The sequence below is a fragment of the Carcharodon carcharias genome, chromosome 22 (assembly GCF_017639515.1).
Source record: "Carcharodon carcharias isolate sCarCar2 chromosome 22, sCarCar2.pri, whole genome shotgun sequence".
NCBI classification, from domain to species: Eukaryota; Metazoa; Chordata; class Chondrichthyes; order Lamniformes; family Lamnidae; genus Carcharodon; species Carcharodon carcharias.
In genome coordinates this window covers 55500254-55520065 of record NC_054488.1, presented here as the reverse complement: position 1 = coordinate 55520065, position 19812 = coordinate 55500254, and the positions used below count along the sequence as shown (strand labels likewise).

General features: G+C 46.0%; 2 protein-coding genes across 4 annotated transcripts in view; one reads left to right on the top strand and one right to left on the bottom strand.

Moving 5' to 3' along the window:
* The first annotated feature begins 1 nt into the window (after position 1).
* On the top strand, positions 2-7856 carry arl16 (ADP-ribosylation factor-like 16). The gene is made up of 6 exons (XM_041217320.1): positions 2-113; positions 365-446; positions 2429-2487; positions 4797-4913; positions 5484-5599; positions 6242-7856. Exons 1-6 carry the CDS (start codon positions 63-65, stop codon positions 6417-6419), a joined length of 603 nt encoding a protein of 200 aa, XP_041073254.1. The 5' UTR covers positions 2-62; the 3' UTR covers positions 6420-7856.
* slc26a11 (solute carrier family 26 member 11) overlaps positions 6706-19812 on the bottom strand; it is a 26267-nt gene continuing 13160 nt past the window's right edge. For 2 of the 3 annotated variants that reach the window (XM_041217317.1, XM_041217318.1), the window contains exons 8-17: positions 19665-19737; positions 17097-17147; positions 16231-16291; positions 15698-15753; positions 15404-15544; positions 14514-14641; positions 12887-12986; positions 11237-11373; positions 10554-10641; positions 6706-9338 (exon numbers count right to left, since the gene is read on the bottom strand). In XM_041217317.1, coding sequence (XP_041073251.1) covers positions 9265-9338; positions 10554-10641; positions 11237-11373; positions 12887-12986; positions 14514-14641; positions 15404-15544; positions 15698-15753; positions 16231-16291; positions 17097-17147; positions 19665-19737 — 909 coding nt within the window. In that variant the 3' untranslated portion in view covers positions 6706-9264. The remainder of the gene's footprint in view (positions 9339-10553; positions 10642-11236; positions 11374-12886; positions 12987-14513; positions 14642-15403; positions 15545-15697; positions 15754-16230; positions 16292-17096; positions 17148-19664; positions 19738-19812) is intronic. The other variant, XM_041217319.1, reaches the window with a different exon arrangement.

Genomic DNA, 19812 nt, shown 5'->3' with positions numbered 1-19812 from the left:
CGCACCCTTCACGACGTCACAAAGACCCGGCGCATGATTAAGATCCGTATCGAAAAAATAAAATGTTGACGAGGGATAGAGTCGGGGCCAGTTTAATGTGTCCAGCGAGAGTGGTAGGTGGACATTTATAATTATTATTTAAAAAGATTCCAGGCGAAAGGTGTGACGCACTGTTATAACGTCACAGGGAAGCGACTCTAGCGTTGCCAAGTAACCATCTGAGAAGCTGCGGCCTCTTTATTCGAGTTGGATTTAACACAGTTTTATTTTAAAGACAATATTTTCTTATTTATTTCCTTTGGAATAATTGACGAGCATCTTACACCAGACTTTATTACTCATTCTTCCTCCCTGGATCGATCAGCTAAAGCCTCTCCCCGGGGCCATGTGTCTCCTCCTGGGAGTCACTGGGGTCGGCAAAACTCTGCTGCTCAAGAGGCTGTACAATATCCTTTAAACAGTTAGAGGCTGTACAATATCCTTTAAACAGTTAGAGGCTGTACAATATCCTTTAAACAGCTAGAGACCGTACAATATCCTTTAAACAGCTAGAGGCTGTACAATATCCTTTAAACAGCTAGAGGCTGTACAATATCCTTTAAACAGTTAGAGACTGTACAATATCCTTTAAACAGCTAGAGACTGTACAATATCCTTTAAACAGTTAGAGACTGTACAATATCCTTTAAACAGAGATTGTACAATATCCTTTAAACAGACTGTACAATATCCTTTAAACAGCTAGAGACTATACAATATCCTTCAAACAGCACAAAGAGTGAATAACTTCCAAATACAAGACACATTGTGTGTGATTCTGAAATACCAGACAATCTCTGTGTGAATGTTTAAATATGGTTCATTCTGACTGTGATCTTAAATAGCATTGAGAGTGGTTTTTAAATAGCATTTACCAGACCAATTTTATATGTTTCTCTTCTGGTTGCAAGGTGTTGTTTTAAAGTGTGCACTATAATTGATATAATTTATTTGTGTCACTGCTAAGTGTTACAATGATGAAAGTAATGCATGACATTCTCTGTTATAACAGCTTTTTGCACTTAATCAGATTTTATACTTTTAAAACTTGTATGTTTTTTAGAATTTCTACTGCAGCCCTGGCATTGGCTAACTCAACACAGACTAGAGATTGAGCCAGGACCCTCCTGACTCAGCTACTTACAGGATAAATCTGCTGGACTATAGGAGCCACTAAGCAAAGATCTGCTTCATAAATATGACCCAAAAATGTCGAACAAACTCCACTGAATTGTTTAGTTGTATGTAGATTATTACAGCTCTATAATAAAATGTAAAGTAGCATTTAAGTAACAGCATACAAAGAAAGACTTTGTATTTCTATAGCACCTTGCACATTCTTAGGATGCCCCAAAGCACTTTACAGCCAATGAGGTCAAGTGTAGTCGCTGTCGAAATGTAGGAAACAGGGCAGCTCCTTTGTGCAAAGCAGGGTCCCACAAACAGCAACACTGTAATGACCTGATGATCTGTTTTTGTGAAGTTGATTGAGGGATAAATATTGGCCAGAACACTGGGGATAATCTCCCTGCTCTACAAAATAGTGCAATGGGATCTTTCACAGGCACCTGAAAGAGCCGATGGGGTCTCGGGTTAACACCTCTGAAAGCTGAGGAGGAACAGTGTTGTTTCTTCTCATAGTTAGAAATGAAGGGTTTCTTTCTCCCCTGGTTGCATTCATGTGTCTTAATACTTGTCCATTGATGGAGGGCCATGAGGAGGTCACCTGCTGGAAGCAATGGAAGATGGCATGGAAAACTAAAGAGGAGAACTATACTCACCAGAGGCTGCAGGAGGAATAAAAAAATCAATATCAATAAAAATCTAAAGAAAGACTTGCATTTATATAACACCTTTCACAACTTCAGAACCTTACAGCCAATGAAGTGTTTTTGAAGTGTAGTCACTGGTTGTAAGATGTGACAACCAACTTGTATGCAGCAAAGTCTTACAAACTGCATCAGACAATCTGTTGTCGGCTTTGGTTGAAGTATAAATATTGACCAGGTAGCTTCCCTGCTACTCTTTGAAATAGTGCAGTGGGATCTTTCATCCCCACCTGAGAGAGCAGACAGTGCGTTGTGATTTAATGTCTCATCCAAAAGACGGCACCTCTGACAATGCAGTCCTCCCTCAGTACAGCACTGGAGTGTCAGCCTAGAGTTTTGTGTTCAAGTCTCTGGAGTGACTAGAACCTACAGCCTCCTTATAAGTGGTATAAGTGACAACAGCTTTATATGAAGGACCAGTCATTTCAAGCTTTGAATATTTAGGTACATCACTGACATCAGTATTTTGCAGAACGTGATATGTGAATTTATCCGATTTTAAGATTGATATTCCATTTTTAAAAATGTTTTCCCTTTTTGGATCCTTGACTGGAATGCACAGATGAGTTTGAAAGAAAGCACTGATGAACTAGGAGAGCCTCCAACTACATTGCCCACGGTATGCTCAGACTGGCTTTTCAATGTGTTCAGTAGAAGACCTGCATTAAAGCTTTATGTATAACGAGTGGTAATCCTTAGAACATCCTAAGCAAGTGTCCGGATGATGGATAACACTCACTTTCACCTTGAATCAATCGCAATCTGGCACAGTTTTGCCAACCTTTGCAATTTATAGATTTTCATTTCCCCATCCACCTCTACTTCTTGGGGAAATTTAAACATTGTATTTAGTGTTTATATTTTCCACCTGAAGCACAATCAGATCACAAGACACGTGAGTAAAATCCTAGGTGTTGGCAAGACTGTTGATTGGGACAAAAGATTCTTCGACTTGCCGTGAGGATCTTGCACAAAATAAGTTTCTAACCGATGAGCCTACAGTAAAAAACTGGCTATGACATAGAAGAAATATATAACAAACAGACTAGAGGGGCCGAATGGCCTTCTCTTCCTAATGTTATTCAGGATGTCCCAGAGCATCATGGCCAGTGAAGTGCTGTTGAAAGCAGTCTTCTTGTAAATGTTGGGGCAAACAGCAGCAAATTTGTGAACGAACTGCAATGTGTTAAATGTTCGCAAAGTCTGGTTTAGTGATTTTTGCTGATTGAGGGAAAATGGCAGATATTAAAATAGAACTCCCGCGCTCTCAGTTTAAAGTCGCACCTGAAAGACTGCGGGACTCCCCTGCAGCAAAGTATGAGCCGAGAGTGGAGCCTCTGACTCAGAAGTGAGAGCGCTGACACTTGGAACTAAATTTGCCGTCTCACTCGGAGAAGCCACAGGATTCTAATGGGGAAATAGCAGTTGACAACAGTGCAGAGGTAAAACGGTCTTCAACAATAAAAACAGAAAATGCTGGAAAAACTCAGCAGGTCTAACAACCTCTGTGGAGAGAAAAACAGAGTTAACGTTTCGAGTCCATATGACCCTTCTTCAGAGCTGTTTTCAAGTTTCGGTTAGGTCCATTGTTGGGGCAGGCAGCCTGGAGTGTTTGATTAGTGTACAGGACCTACGTTTAACATCTTGTCTGACAGACGTCACCTCTGAAAGTCATGTCAGCTTAGCTTGTGCTGAAGCCAATACCTCACAACCACCCAATTCTGAGCACTACCAACTGAGGCAAGCTGTCACTTATATAGAGGGTAATAACTCAATTTAAATGTTGATCTTTTTCCTGTAGATCTTTCATCTTTGTAAAGGAAAGCCAGCTTCAGCCATAGTTTCTTCATCTTTTTTTAATGAACTGGCATGGACTGCTTTCTAGCCAGGGCTGGTACCATATCAGTAAATATTAGTCCATTGTGTAAAATAATAGTTGGTTGAGGCTGCGAGATTCTTACTCATGAAGACAGAGCCTCAGCTTCCTGTCCCTATTCAATGTGGCTTTACAGCAACACCACGGTCGCTTCTGCTGAGTGCCATTATCTTTCATGTAGACTGCTGGATCATCTCCATTGTGTCAGGAGCAGAGAGGAGGCCACCTCAGTACAATTAGTATCTATACATTACAAATGCTGCCTTGTTCTAAATGGGGAAATGCAGGCAAAAGGGCCATTGGAAAAGCCACTTGCATTGTTGAACTGCAGCAGAATAAAGAGTTGTGGTAATTCAAGACAAGGCGATTAGGTGACATCATACCTGTGCTCTAAGAGCTGGGCTGGAACTTAAAGAGCTCATCAATTCAGGAAAGATCAAGTTACAACAGGAATCTAGAAAGAATCAGTGAGAATGTAAATGGCCTGGAGAATATTAAAACTTATTCACCCAGTTTAACATTCAACCAACCATAGTCATTGACAGCACTGAAGGAGGCCATTTGGCCCATCGAACCTATGCCCCCATTCCATCCCCTGTAGCTTTGCTACTTTATTTCACTCAAATGACCATCCACTTTGTTTTTGAGATCATTAATCATCTCCCCTTCCACCACCCGCATAGGCAACAAGTTCCAGGTCAGTGTAAACAAATTCTAACCTTTTCAAACTTATTTAACCCAGAGTGTGGAATGTGTAACCATCTGGATGAACTCAGATGGGTGGCACTGCTGCACTGAAACTAGATAAAGATGAGAACAGGACGAGGAGGAGATGTGAATAGTTTTACTTTAACCAGGGTGGCAGGAGGCTCATGTGGAGCATGAACACCAGCTTGGACCAATTTGGCTGACTGGTCTGTTTGTTGTAAATTCTATGTAACTGTTACTGTGAAGTTAATTATTAACACTTTCAACTGCGTCTTGGAACATAATCTCAGCATATCCAGTGGGTGTTTGATATTGTTTTTTTAATCAGTCTGCTTTGCCTGCAGGTGGGAACTAACTTAACCGATATAATGGTTAATAAAAAGAGGATCACCGTTCGAGAACTAGGAGGTTGCATGGCACCTATCTGGCCAAGTTATTACAGAGACTGTGAGGCTGTGATAGTGAGTATTGGCAGATTTGAATGCCATGAGCTAGCTGAAAGTAACTTCCAGAAAACACAACAGGATGAGATGTGTAGACAAGATGAACCAATAGTTTATTCTTGTCTGAAGTTGTTGCCTTACTTTTACATCGTTTAGCTACTTCAGTGCCAGCAGATACAGTACAATAAAAAAATCTCTTGCACTCTGTTAATTTTGTTTTAAGATAGGTTTCGACTGTGACAGCAACACCGTAGCACTATTTCTTTAACAACCAGAACATTGCTTTTATTTTAAGGAGGCAGCTATTTGTTTCTTTCATCATACTCTGCCTGAGGGCAGGCTGGGAACTGGCTGAATGCTAGTACCACTGTATAACAGCTTCAACAGTGCAGCCTGAGTTGGCTCATTCTCCACATTTCCTATTCCCCAAACAATTCTCCTGCGCTTGGGCATTTCCCCACAAGGCACAGCAGAGATCAGGCCAGTCCTGTCACCAAATGAGATAAGACAGCTCCAGCACACCCTGGAGTTGATGCATGAATTCTAGAGTTTTACACTGCCTCTAAAAAGGTGAATGTTTCCTCCTAGTTCATGATCGACGCTGCCAATCCCACTCAGGTTTCCTCCTCCTGCATTCAGCTCCTCTCTGTGCTTACTGCTGAGCAACTGCAGCAAACTTCCATCCTCATTCTCTTCAACAAGGTGTAAGTATGGACCCCGCACAGTTTGTTTCAGGTTGTGCGCGCTCACATGTAGTACTCACAGTCCCTGTCTGAGTCCAGAATAGCGGGCTTTTATGACCATCCCTTCTCTCCATTAGGGAATAGTACAGGTTTGATTCCTTTAAACCATCCTTTCTCATGATAGTTCTGGGCACAGTTGCTTCCACTCTGGTTAGTCCCAGTGAATCACAGTACGATGGATATGGAAATGTCACGATAAGGATTGTGACCCCAAGGTTTGGAGTGAGGGGTATATTGTTGGGCAGAGTAAAGGGAACTTTAATCTACCTCTGACCTGAGCTTTACTCAACCTTACAGCTGGTGCAGTAGATGGCATTACACGGGTTCCATGTAGAGAGGTGGGAAGGAGGTTCATGGATAGTAGGAGTAGCTCAGCTAGGCTGAATGGCCTGTTTCTGAGCTGTAAGAACTCTGATTTTGTGAAGCACCCCTCACACAGATGAAAAGGCTGAAAAGTAAAATATTTGGTAGAAGCTCAAAACAAACAGTTTGGGTTGAAAGATACGGTGTGGTTAAAGACAAACACAACAGCTTCCTGAGTGAGGATCAACACCTTGTTAATATTTAAATGGATAGGAATAATCAAGTTTATTTTAATTTCAGTGATCTCTCCTGCTACATGTCCCTTGTGGAGATGAAAAGCCTGTTCAGGATGGATGACATCATTGCCTGTGCCAAACAGCACATCAGCGTGTTGGAAGTTAGTGCTTGGGATGGTAGAGGACTGGACGAGGTCTTCAAATGGCTTCACTCTCATCACAAGGGCAAACACTTACCTTGAAGACAGAGACAGAACCCTCCATCCTGGCCAACTGGCTCTGAGCACAAGAGCCCAGAGATGGATTGAGGCAGATGGGATACAATGGTTGGCTCGAAGCAATTGTTACGAAGGAGAATATCGCTGTCCTTGTAACTGCAGATGTAAATTATGGACAGCAATCGAAAGTAGGGCAAGAAATTTGTACTGCAGATCATTCAAACTCACCATACTTGAATTAAGAACAGAGGTTATGGTGAATTTAACAGTATAATTGTGTCAGCAGAATCAAATTGTTGTCCATTCCAGCTTCATTATAAAAGTGACAGTAGATTTATTTGGTCCCAGGTTACAGTTTGGGTAACTACAAAACACCCCTGTGCAACTCAAATCACAGCCGCACAAATAACACCTTCCCTAGCTCTTCATACTAAAATCTATTTCAAACTTGCAATGTAACATTAGTCTGTTCCTTCATGTTGCCTCAGTCCCTGCGGATTATAGCCAATGCGACATTGTATTATAGGATAATGGTGGGAGCTTGGTCTTTTTATGCTGCACCAAATCAGGAGTAGCTGTTCTTTCATATCCAGTCATCCCATCCCACTTGGAAACAAAACTCAGCCAACATCAACTACTGGTTGATGCCATTGGTCATTTATTAAAAGACAGAGGATAAAGCTGGACTTAAAACCAATATAAACTACAATTAGCAAATAAATGGTCCTCTTCTGAAAGAGAAGGATGTGCCAACAAAGAGACCCCAGTGAGGACTGGTAAATGGACAAGATTCTTTTCATTAAGTTGTACCTTCACCTTCAGAGCAAAGAATCTCAGGCTGCTCCTGCCTCTTCCAATTCCTTAAAGTTAAACCAAGCTTTCTTGTACCTTTTCTAAAACAACCAGCTGCTGCTGTGTAATGCCCAGTTACCAGAAAACTTTCAATGTAAAAAGGACTTACCAGTCATCCACCATCCTGATCACAAGCACACCAGAACATAGGAACAAAAAAGCTATTTAACCCGGAGCTGTTGCGCCATTCAATGAGATAATGTACGCTCACCCCTTTGCCCCATATACACCTTTGGTTATAAGAAAGCTATCAGTCTCAGATTTAGCACCAATTGTCCCAGCATCAAAATCCATTCAGAAGAGTTCTAATCTTCTACCACCATGTGTGTTTAGAAGTGTTTCCCCAGCTTCACCCATGAAACATCTGGCTCTAGTTTTTACACTATAATCCCCTAATCCTGGACTCCCCAACCAGCACAAAGTTGACCCAGTCTATTCCCCCGAATATCTTAAATTTAACTCAAATCAAATCCTTTAATCTTCCAAACTCCAGGGAACACAGCCCTTGTTTGTGTAATCTCTTCTTGTAATTTAATCCCGTGAAGTCAAGAAACGCTAGGAGTACTTTAAATAGTTGAATCAATTGCAATAAAATATTGGATTGACTGAGGCAGAGAGTCTGCTTTACACACTGATCCTCCTCAGTAAATGATTTCTAATAGACGTATCATGCAATAATAAAAAGCACTGTGGGATATGATAAGTTCCTGCTTGCTGCTAATGCCCCTGTGCAAATAATGGATCAGTGTTTCAGAAACTTCCACCTTGTGTACAAGGTTTAAGATTGGATAAGGGCTTACAATTAGACTGTTAATACGTCAACAATTACAGAACTAAAATTCTCCTAATCAGTGAAACTTTACAATTTCCTTCAGGACAAAGTTAAATATTTACACAGTGCAGAATCCTTGAGCTGATCTGATAGTCTCTGATTTAGACAAACTAGTAAAAAGCAGTCACTGCTGCAAGATCTTGAAGCTGTCTCAGAACTTGGCTAATAATTCCAATGTTTGTGCTAACCTTTCCTGAGTGACAATTCCTCAAGTAATTTCACTGAACCCTCATTTGCTCACTATGTTTTGGGCCAACAATTTGTTCCTCAGCTACTGTCAGATTTGGTATTTCTGGCACCCTGACCGCTCACCAACCTGCAGAATGGCTAAACTAGGATGGGAATGGTGTAGGTAAATCATCAATGTGCGAAATAAAGTGCAGGAGTGCAAATGCGCACTGGGACAGGTGTCATTGCCAATTTGACAATCAGAATAAAATGGATGACAAAATCCATGCTCAGTAGCAATGGGTGCAGACTGTGCAATCTTGCAGTACACAGGAAACTTGCATTCTTACCAAGTATGGAAAGATGACAGAGGCTGGAGCAACACACACTATGCTGAAGTGATTTGTCTGACCAGGATTAACATCTACAGCTGCTCTAGCTGAAGAGAGTGGAATCTCCGATCTATGGGTCCCTGTTCCTATCCCAATCTGACACTGGCTACTTGTTGCAATGTTCCACCACTCGCCCATCCTCCCAAAGGCAAACCCTTCCATCAAATCTCTGATCTCTAGAGCCTGTACCCAGAGCAAGGAACTGATGGCTCTCATTGTCAGACAATGGGCAAAGGCTCTTAATTAATTAACTAATTAAAGTGATTAGTGCTAAATACTATACCAGTACAAAAACACACAAGGATTCAGACAAATCAGTGGGTTAACATTTGAAAAATATAAGTCAGAGTGAAGAGGCTGAGCAGGATGCAGGATTGAGGGGGTGGGGTTGGTTAAAGATTATGTACCCATTCCTTTTTAACGGAGTCCCAAACCATTCAGGGTCAGTTCTATCAATGCTGGTGATACACATGGACCTCCTCTCCCTGTGGGCTGGATGCAGTGTTGGGTCTTCCCCCCACTGAAGCAGCTCAGAACTCGCCGATGTGTTGCACTTATCGTTAATGGGACTGAACAGTTTGTGGAGCAGCCAACACTTGCTTGGCGAAAAGGTAGTGCATTCCGGCTAGCTGTAAAATCTCTCATTCCTGCTGAGTAGAGGTTTCTCATCGTCGTACAGGTCGTGTGTGGAGTCATCTCCTGAGGGTAGAGGAAGAGAGAAAAAGAAGCACAAAAACATTTCAGTTTGTAACCAGAATCCAACCTTTAACCAGACTGGCAGTTTACTGTTCTCTGAAGCTTTGACCGTTTTCCCAAGTAATTAGCGTAAAATAAATTTTACATCATTTTTCCCATTTGACACGGTCCCACAACATGGTAAGAGCTCATTGAAGGACACAGAGGAAGGAAATTTAGATGGGAGCTCCCCCCAGTGGCTGGGTAGGTATGCTGCACCATGTGCAAGGAAAGGGAAGGGGAAGGAAGAAACTTGTATACCACCTTTCACAATGTCAGGACAAAATGAAATACATTAAGGGTAACTATTATAGTGTAGGAAATGTGGCAGCCAATTTGTGTGCAACAAGCTCCCACAAACAGCAGTGAGCAGGTCATTTTTTTTAAACAAGTAATGTTGATTGAGGGATAAATACTGACCATGACAATAGGAGGAACTCCCCACTATCCTTCGAAGGAACTTTTGCCTGAGAGACTCGATTTAACTCCTCATCCAAAAGAGGGGTACCCCTGACAATGTAGGACTCCCTCGTTGGAGGGTCAGCCCCACAACCTTCTGAATCAAAAGTGAGTGCGCTGACACTGCATGGTACAAAAAGGCAGACTAGAAAGAACCCAGATTCTGTCCACGGCCCCAAGTGTGAGGTAAATAAATCTCCACCCCTGACTGCAATCGAGAGGGATGTCAGGCATGGACAGGATTGGGTTTGATGGTCCTCCACAGGCCGACCCTCAAATGTCCAGGATCCAGGCACTGAACCAGAGGGATGGTCGTCTCCTATCCCAAGACACCATGGTGGGAGGAAGCAGGTGAGGGGGGGGGGGGGGGGATTTCTAAACAAAGATATAAATGACGTTTTCTGGTCAAAGAAGCATTTTTCAAATATAAAAATTTTACTCATTAAAGCTCAGGCTGTCACTGGTTAAAATGTATGACTATGTAATCTGACAAATATTAAAAATGGGGGGAACAAAAATAAAAGTCCTGTTGCCCCCTCAGCCCCACACCGACAAACTCTGAATGAGCCAGATATGTGCTGGAATAAAAGGTAGACATGGGCTGGCAGGGCATGCTTTTGTCCAGTTTCTCCATATTGCAAGAGTCTCAATAGAAACCAGCCCATCACCACAGGCAGAGGGGCTCAGGACAACCCCAAAAATCATGAAGCAAGCCATTACCATGTAGATGATGGAGTGCAGTCTCAATACTGTCAAAGTGTCTAAATCCTTCGATCTCTGCTGAAGTCAATATGGACAGAATCTTAGGCTAAACGAGAAAAGGGAGATCGTTATTTGGCTGAGAAAGCTTTGAAGCTGAGAACACGATGTTACGACAATGAAGGCTTTCACATTTCCACCACCACCTCCAGCAACATAATCCCATTTACATTCATGTACAATGCGCCTCTTGACAGTGAAATGCTACGTCAGGGCTGTGTCACGCTGTCAATCTGTGTCACGCTGTCAATCACTGCACCTCTGACAGTGCAGTGCTACGTCAGGGCTGTGTCACACTGTCGGAGACCTGAGCAAAGAGTGGTTATAATTTACATCGAGCATACCTCGGATTGTGTGCAATGTTGGTGCCCAAAATAGAAGTTTAACTTTCCAGAGCTCACAGTGAGAATTAAAGTCACCAGGCATTGCGACAACTTGCGCCTGTAAACATACTGAAATGTCCCAAGGTGCTTCATAGGAGCAAACAAATAAAATTCAACATCAAGCCACATGAAATGTTAGGGCAGGTGACCCAGAGCTGGTCATAAGGACCATCTTAGAAAGGAGGAATGAGGTGGAGAGGTTTAGGGAGGGTTTCCACAGTCTAGCAGCTAAAGACATGGCCACCAGTAGTGAGCACGTACCTGGAAATGAGAGAACAGTAGGCACACGTTCTGTTGTTGAAATGTCCGGATCAGCTCCCTTAAGCCGTTCACTGTTGTGTAGTCAATGCTGCTGACATGCAGACAGTCCAGTATCACAGAACGGGGAGGCACTGCTGCTGAAGGAAATGTGCAACGCTTCATTAAACCACAAGATTATTAATCTTAATGCCTCTTACTGAATTTCTCCCCTCCATTTCCAAGTCAGCATGTAGTTCTGTGGAACCAGTTGCTCTCGTGCAGAGTGTTGGTGGGCTATTTGACCGCATGAGCATCACTCTGCCTTCTTTGAAGAAAATGGCCATTTCCAGAACTCACCATGTCTCTGGCTGGAATTCAGCACCAACCAAGGCTCAGGTTGGAGTTCTTCCTGGTCTGATCAGTTGAAGCCCTCGCTGGACAACACTGGTGAATCACAAGGGCAATGTATTGAAACATGTCCTAGATACAAAACCTTGGTTTTCTTCCTCACCAACTAGTTCAGGGCGAGTGAAACTTAACTTGAAGCAAAGCCAAAGGAAAAAAAGAATCCATTTGCCAACTTGTGGATCCTACACCCCCAGCCACCCACCTTATTTCTGAGTCTCATATTGCATTGCATTCTTTATAGGAGAGATTCCTGTTCATCCTGTTGGTTATATCCTCATTTAGAGCAAAGAACTATTGAAGGGAGATGTAGAACTCACATCAGTATGGTTCTTGCACACAGATCAACATTGGACAACTATTTGTACACATGGTTGTGACCTTTTAATTCATTTGAGTTTTGCAGGTATCACTGGCTGGGCCAGCATTTATTGCCCATCCCTAATTGCCCTCGAGATGGTGGTGGTGAGCTGCCTTCTTGAACCGCTGCAGTCTCTGCGGTGTAGGTACACCCACAGTGCTGTTAGGGTGGGAGTTCCAGGATTTTGACCTAGCGACAATGAAGGAACGGTGATATATTTCCAAGTCAGGATGGTGAGTGGCTTGGAGGGAACTTCCAGGTGGTGGTGTTCCCATGAGGTGTCGAAGGAGCCTTGGTGAGTTGCTGCAGTGCATCTTGTAGATGGTACACATTGCTGCTACTGCACTGTTGGTGGAGGGAGTGAACGTTAAGGTGAGGGACAGGGTGCTGATCAAGCAGACTATGCGAGCGATTAAAAAGAGAGAGAGCTGGGAATGTTTTGTTTACACTGTAGAAAAAAAATGTGTGGGAGGGGTACAGCGATTCTAAATAATTTAGTTACTCACTTCCGTAAACAGGGAGGGTCCCACTAAGGAAAGGGAACAGGCAACTGAGGTGGGGTGTGGTGTAGGTTCTGCTTAACTAGGGAAGCAAACATTTAGCTATTAATACTGGCAAATTCAACAAGGAGCTGGAAAGTGCTTTTTTAAGGAAGGAAGCAATTGAGGGTTATTAGAGAAGTTTTAGATAGTTGGGGATATTTGATTGGACCAAGATGGTCTGTTCAATTTCTGTACGTCTGGTGCCACCAACATGTGGAATGAAATTCCTAATACTGAACGCAGCAGAATCACTGGACCTCACAGGGGAGGGAAACTGGCAGAATTAAAGCTGACTTAATCCCTGCCTGCACAAGAGGGGAGAAGCAGAGGGATTCGGCCAGGATCAGTGAAGTTCCCACTTACCTTCGAACACATGCTGGTACAGCTGGTCACAAACATGTTCAACAGCAGGGAAATTCAGACCACTCTGTAACTGCACTACAACTGTACCATAATCAGCAATCTGAGACACAGAAAGAAGAGGGTTAGGATTCTGCCATCTTCAACCTCAAGTCATTAACCTCCATAGTTCTACTGGATAAAGGGTTAAGCGACACGTATACAAAACAATCTGTGCCACGGTGCGATTTCCGATTGATCGGCTCCCTGCCTTGGGTTTCTAACTCAGCTGGTGAGGAACTTGGTAACCCTCCTTGAATTACAACACTGCTCAGTTGGAAAACAGTTTTATGAAGACAGGGTATCAGATCCCCAAGCTTGGTGTAAGATTATTAAGTTACTAACCAGAATATTAATTAATTGTTAAAATCTAACATTATTAGAAACCAACGTCTAACCCTGTAGTTTACTAACGCTTGATTTCTAGATACCCTTCTTTGGAGGATAGTTTAGTGAGAAAACTTCGAAAAAGGGCACAGTATAGGAAAGATGCCGAGATAGAGGGATTCGGGGAGCTTGCTCTCAGCAAAAACGGACAAAACCTGCGAAAGACTGCTCATGTGAGAATGGAAAGTGGATATGTCTTTCTCTACCAGATAAGGAACCACAGCATGTAAAAGTATCGAGATACAAGAACTAGGACCACACGGCCCATTTAGTACAATCATGGCTGGTCTTGGGCTTCAACTCCAATTTCCCACCCGCTCCCTCGTATCCCTTAATTCCCTGAGACACCAAACATCTGTCTATCCCGGCCTGCAAGAGGACATTATTTGTATTTTTGTATAAGGTTAGCAACATCTCCATAAACTATTTCTGGTTGGTCAAGGAGTGAGTGTCCTCTCACAGGGCTGAAGGCGATGGGTTAATTGGATTACAGCCTGAATAAAGAATGTCCCGAGTTTCCCTTCTTGGCAGCAGAGAAAGACCATCTGGAGGGGAGATCAAGACAAGACTCAAGGAGGGGGAAGGGGAGAGAGAGAGAGAAAGGGGAGAGAGACAGAGATCTTGACACAATTATAAATCTGGTTAAACTGTAAATCACTGCACAAGTTTGTTGACAGTTTACCTGACAGCTAATCCTGAAATTTGTCTCAAAAGTTGATTCCAGGCAAGGCTTTGCTGCAAAATCGGTTTCTGCCTTATAAGGGGTATAACGACCTCCCCCCGCACCACACCCCCCCCCCAAAACCTTGTGATTCACTAGTGTAAAGGGTGTTCTCTCTCTGTCCCCAGGGCAATGGGGACACCACCTCTGGGAATTGCTGCTCCCCCTCATGCTTTATGAGCCTAAACAGAATGCTGGCAGGCTTTTCAACCAGGGTAGGGAGGGGATAGGAAACAGACAGGCGCCATAGTAAGGCACAAGCCCATTGCTCACTTCAGGAGGGGTCACTAGACATTGATCTGCTCTGGGATGCCCAGATGATTTAGCCTTCACTGATCCAGTGGTGTTAAGTCCATTGATCAACTCTTGAGCCACTAGGAAAACACGTTGAAAAATGTCCCTTTAGTGTGGGCACATTGTGCCAGAGAAACGCACTGGCCTGCACACTCAACAGTTGAATTTAAATTACTGACAGACTATTACCTTAATTTCAGGTCTGGCGATGTTAAAAAACAGAATTATCCCAGATATAGCAATTCCGGCCAGAATTCCATATTGGATTTCCCAAAAACAACCCAGGAATGATGCTAGGAAAGGCAGCAGGTCCAGTTCTGGAAAAAATAAGCAATAAGATATGGGATAATTTGATGTCCTCAGTTCGGAGGGGTCATTACCATAGCTCAAAACTGAACACTCAGGAGAAGGTTGAAGTGGAACGAATAGTGATAACGTTACACATTTTAGCCACATGAGGGCAATCTAGTATCACTAGGCTTAATCAGAGCAGCTTCAGGGAAAAGCTGGTCACACAAATAGAAAGATTTGCATTTATATATCGCCTTTCACGATCAAAAGGATACTCAAAGCATTTTACAGCCAATGAAGTGCTATTAAAGTGAGCTCTTACAGTTGTAATGTAGGAGATGTGGCAGCTAATTTGTGCACAGCAAGATCCCACAAACAGCAATGTGACAATGGCCAGATACTCTTTTTATGATGTTGATTGAGGGACGGATATTGGCCAGGACACCGGGGAGAACTCTCCTGCTCTCCTTCGAAATAGGAGAATGGGACTTTTTAACCTACACCCAAGGGGAGCAGACAAGAAAGACAGCACCTCAGGCAGCAGCACTCCCTCAGTACTGGCACTGGAGGGTCGGCCTAGATTAGGCGCTCAGGTTAGAATCGCTGGCGTTCTGACTCCGAGGGGAGTGAGAGATCCACTGAGCCCAACAGCAAGTCCTAGGACTGCAGGCTGAGATTCGCTGAATGGTTTGTGCGCACAGCCTCTTAGCTGGAGAATGAAAAGCCACATCACACCGACAGAGGGAGAACGATGGAACATGATCGCAGTGAAACTCGCCAACACCTACTTTTCACCCTCCAGAGTGTGGCAACAATCCCCAAGTCGAACACGGTGGAGACGGCACAGATGATTACAGCCGCCAGTGCCGCTTTGGGGATGTAGAAGAATAGAGGAGTGAGGAAAGCCAGAGACAGCAGCACAATGACCCCTGGTAACAAAAAAAAACCAAAAATCAGAATGTGTAGCATGAATCTGAGAGTGGCAGAGAGAACCAATTAAATAAACATTTAAATTCCTGGCTGACAGGGATGGCACTAAGAGGACAAACTGGCTTCAATTAATATTTTAAACAATGACTCACCAGTGGCTATTCCTCCAGCGGTGCTGCACACCCCAGTCTGGGAATTCACAGCAGTCCTGGGGAGAGAGTTTGAAAAGCCAATGACAGCAGGAACTACAGAGAGCGGGATCAGCAGCTGTGACACAGGCCCCGAACACAGGACAGGTTAATGCAGTGGGCACATCGCACACCCTCCCAGGCTTGTGGTCTTTGCTAAGGGAATAGCTCACTCGCTTCCCACTGGGTCTCCCCTAGAGCAGAGCTCGCTTCCCCATCACCTCCCCATTTCTTCCCCTTCCCCTACCCCCATCAACTTCTCTCTCTCTCTCTCTTTTCCTGTGTCAGTTTAACTACCTGCCACCATTACCCACTGTGGGGTGAGGGGAGGGGATTTGCTCCCAGGGTTGGTGATGAACGGTTCCAATGTAACGGCACCAGCAGCATGAAATCTCCAAATTCCGGACCAAACCTCCCTACCCATTTCTGCCTTCACACCCTCCCCTCCCCACCCCACCCCACCAGCCCCCACACCCCAATCTCCAACTCAGACTCACCTCCCGAAACTCCCGGTTACTGGGTAAGAAGAGAGAAGAGAGCCCAGAATGTTCGTAGTGCCTGAAAGCCAAAAAAAAACCAGACAGGGTCAGAATAGGGTCACTACCCAAGGGTTGGTTAAGTCTGTCCCAGGTTAGGGACAATAGAGACACAGGGTAAGGAGTGGGAGTGGGGGGGGGGGGGGGGCAGCTTGGGCAGGGGGGGGTGGGGGGGCAGGTGCACACACCTGGATTCCTGCACAAGGTTCACCAGGCTACAGTAAGACTTGAATTCCAAAATATCAACCTCTTCACAGAAGCTGCAACAGAAGCCGGTTCGATGTCACTGGTTCCAATTCCTGCCCCTGAAGGTTTTGGGGACAAGGTCTGTTTTTAAGATTTCCTTACTCCGAGTATCTGTCAATTCAGTCTGCGAGGAAGTCTGGGAGTGAGGTACTTTCCAGAAACTGCCACAAAACCAGCCGCTTCCAATACCAACTGGAGACATCCCCAGAGTCCCCCCACCCCCCCTCGCCCCTCGCTCTCAGGAGCAAGGTGTACGAGAGAGAAAAAGAAGAAAAGTCTCAATTCTGAAACTCAAAACAACTAACTTCACCCGAACCAAGTTCCCAGGGGAGGGGGGAAAGAGGGTGGATGGGGTGTGTGTGTGTCTGCCTGCTCGAGTGGGACAAGGGAAAGCAAACACTTCAGGTACACTGCGTGAGGGAATAAGCAATCACCAGACCTTAGCGTGGAGTTCATTGCCTCCCTTCACTTAGGGGGTTCCCAACACCAGTTTCTGTCAACAGGAGGCAGCGAATAAACACACCCTGCCAGCCCACCCTCCTTCAACTGTACCACATTATTACTATAACACCAGCTCTTACCGATTGCAATGAGTTCCTGATTCGGGTCGATTCTGTAGTTGTTCTGACTGGCTGCAAAACACACAAAATCCATCAAAGCAAAATCTCCCGACAAAACCCCCCCGCCTCCCGCCAAAAACCCCCCCCGCCTCCCGCCAAAAACCCCCCGCCTCCCGCCAAAAACCCCCCCGCCTCCCGCCAAAAACCCCCCCGCCTCCCGCCAAAAACCCCCCCGCCTCCCGCCAAAAACCCCCCCGCCTCCCGCCAAAACCCCCCCCGCCTCCTGCCAAAACCCCCCCGCCTCCCGCCAAAACCCCCCCGCCTCCCGCCAAAACCCCCCCCCCGCCTCCCGCCAAAACCCCCCCCCCCCCCCCCGCCTCCCGCCAAAACCCCCCCCCCCGCCTCCCGCCAAAACCCCCCCCGCCTCCCGCCAAAACCCCCCGCCTCCCGCCAAAACCCCCCCTGCCTCCCGCCAGAACCCCCGCCTCCCGCCAGAACCCCCGCCTCCCGCCAGAACCCCCGCCAAAAACCCCCCGCCTCCCGCCAAAAACCCCCCGCCTCCCGCCAAAAACCCCCCGCCTCCCGCCAAAAACCCCCCGCCTCCCGCCAAAAACCCCCCGCCTCCCGCCAAAAACCCCCCGCCTCCCGCCAAAAACCCCCCGCCTCCCGCCAAAAACCCCCCGCCTCCCGCCAAAACCCCCCCGCCTCCCGCCAAAACCCCCCCCGCCTCCCGCCAAAACCCCCCCCGCCTCCCGCCAAAACCCCCCCGCCTCCCGCCAAAAACCCCCCCCCGCCTCCCGCCAAAACCCCCCCGCCTCCCGCCAAAACCCCCCCCGCCTCCTGCCAAAACCCCCCCCCGCCTCCCGCCAAAACCCCCCCCCCGCCTCCCGCCAAAACCCCCCCCCGCCTCCCGCCAAAACCCCCCCCCCGCCTCCCGCCAAAACCCCCCGCCTCCCGCCAAAACACCCCGCCTCCCGCCAAAACCCCCCGCCTCCCGCCAAAACCCCCCCTGCCTCCCGCCAGAACACCCGCCTCCCGCCAGAACACCCGCCTCCCGCCAGAACACCCGCCTCCCGCCAGAACACCCGCCTCCCGCCAGAACCCCCGCCAAAACCCCCCCGCCTCCCGCCAAAACCCCCGGGTGTACCAAATCTTTGGAAGTCATTCATAAGGGAGGGTGACAGATACAACCTGAATCCTCCCGAGTTAAAAGGGAGCTACAGTGAAGCGATTTAGACCAAAGTCGTCTCAGTCTTGGTCACCCTCGACAAGTGCTGCAGGTCACAGCTTACTGGCCTGGTCACTGCGCCCTCGCGTTACGACAGCATTCACAGAGAGAACGCTGCCTGATACCAGAACCAGTCCGGGTGAAGCTACGTGAACAACGCTGCCAGTAATTTGACCACGTGTCCAATACATCCCAGGAATAAAGACCATGGTGGGTTTGGGCAGTGTACCTCAGGGAGGTAACATTGCCTTTTGAGGGTACAGCACAGATTTACCAGAACAACACCAGGCCTGAATGGGGTTAACTTTGATCAGGTTGTAAAACCTTGGTTGTGTTCCTTTGAATATAGATGATTGAGGCGTGTTAAATGATTCCAGTATTTGATAGGGTAGAAAAATTCTCCGCCCCTGCACCCCCCCCCCCCAGCCTTACTCAGCCATCTGTCACTCATTTCTATGTTGTTCTTTCACAGCACTGACCCTTGTTCTGCTATTAACACATTCTACTAGCTAACCTTTATGCCATTATCAGCGCCTTCTTTAATCTTTAACACCACCATTAACATTCCCTGTCTTAAGTCCATGACATCTTTGTCAAATCTCTCCCAAGCTCCTGCCTATCGCTGACCTATTTTGCTCCACCCCCTCACAACTGTATAAAACCCATCACATTTCTACCTCTCTTCAGCTCTGAAGAGCCAAACAGAGCTCGAAACGTTAACTCCGTTTCTCTATCTCCACAGATGCTGCCAGACCTGCTGAGGTTCCAGATTTCCGGTATCTGCAGTATTTTGCTTTTATTATTATTATTTCCTCCAGTCTGGGACAGCCTGGAACAAGGGGGCAATAAAGGAGCCACATCTGGGGCGGAGGGTGTACAGTTTTGGTCATCTTACCTAAGGAAGGATCTGTTTTAGAGGGAGCGCGACGCAGGTTCACCAGACAGATTCCTGAGATGGCGGGACTGTCCTCTGGAGGAGACTAGGCCCGTATTCTCGAGAGTTCAGAAGAACAGGAGGTGACCTCGTTGAAACTAACAAAATTCTTATAGGGCTTGACAGGGTAGATGCAGGAAGAATGTTTCCCCGGTTGGGGGTCTAGAACCAAGGGACAGAGAATAAGAGGTAGACCATTTAGGACTGAGATGAGGAGGAATTTCTTCAGTCAGAGGATGGTGAATCTTTGGAATTCTCTACCCCTTTGGTAGAGATCAGACATGGGGTAACGGAGGGATTTGAGGGGCCGAATGTCCTCCACCCATTGTTACTTTCTCCAGCCCTGCTCAGTGGTGGAATAAGCTGTGCAAGGTTGAGCTGGGCTGCTCGTGGTTTTAAGGCAGGTTTACTTGTGCCGATCACTCACCAAAGGCTTTGGCTATCGCAATACTTTCCAGAAATCCAACTAGCGGCACCACAGCTAATCCTGCTCCAAAGTTCTAGAAAGATCAGGAGAATCATTGATAAACATCAGGGCCAGTTTAACTGCCCACTCACGGATGATCCCGCTGTTT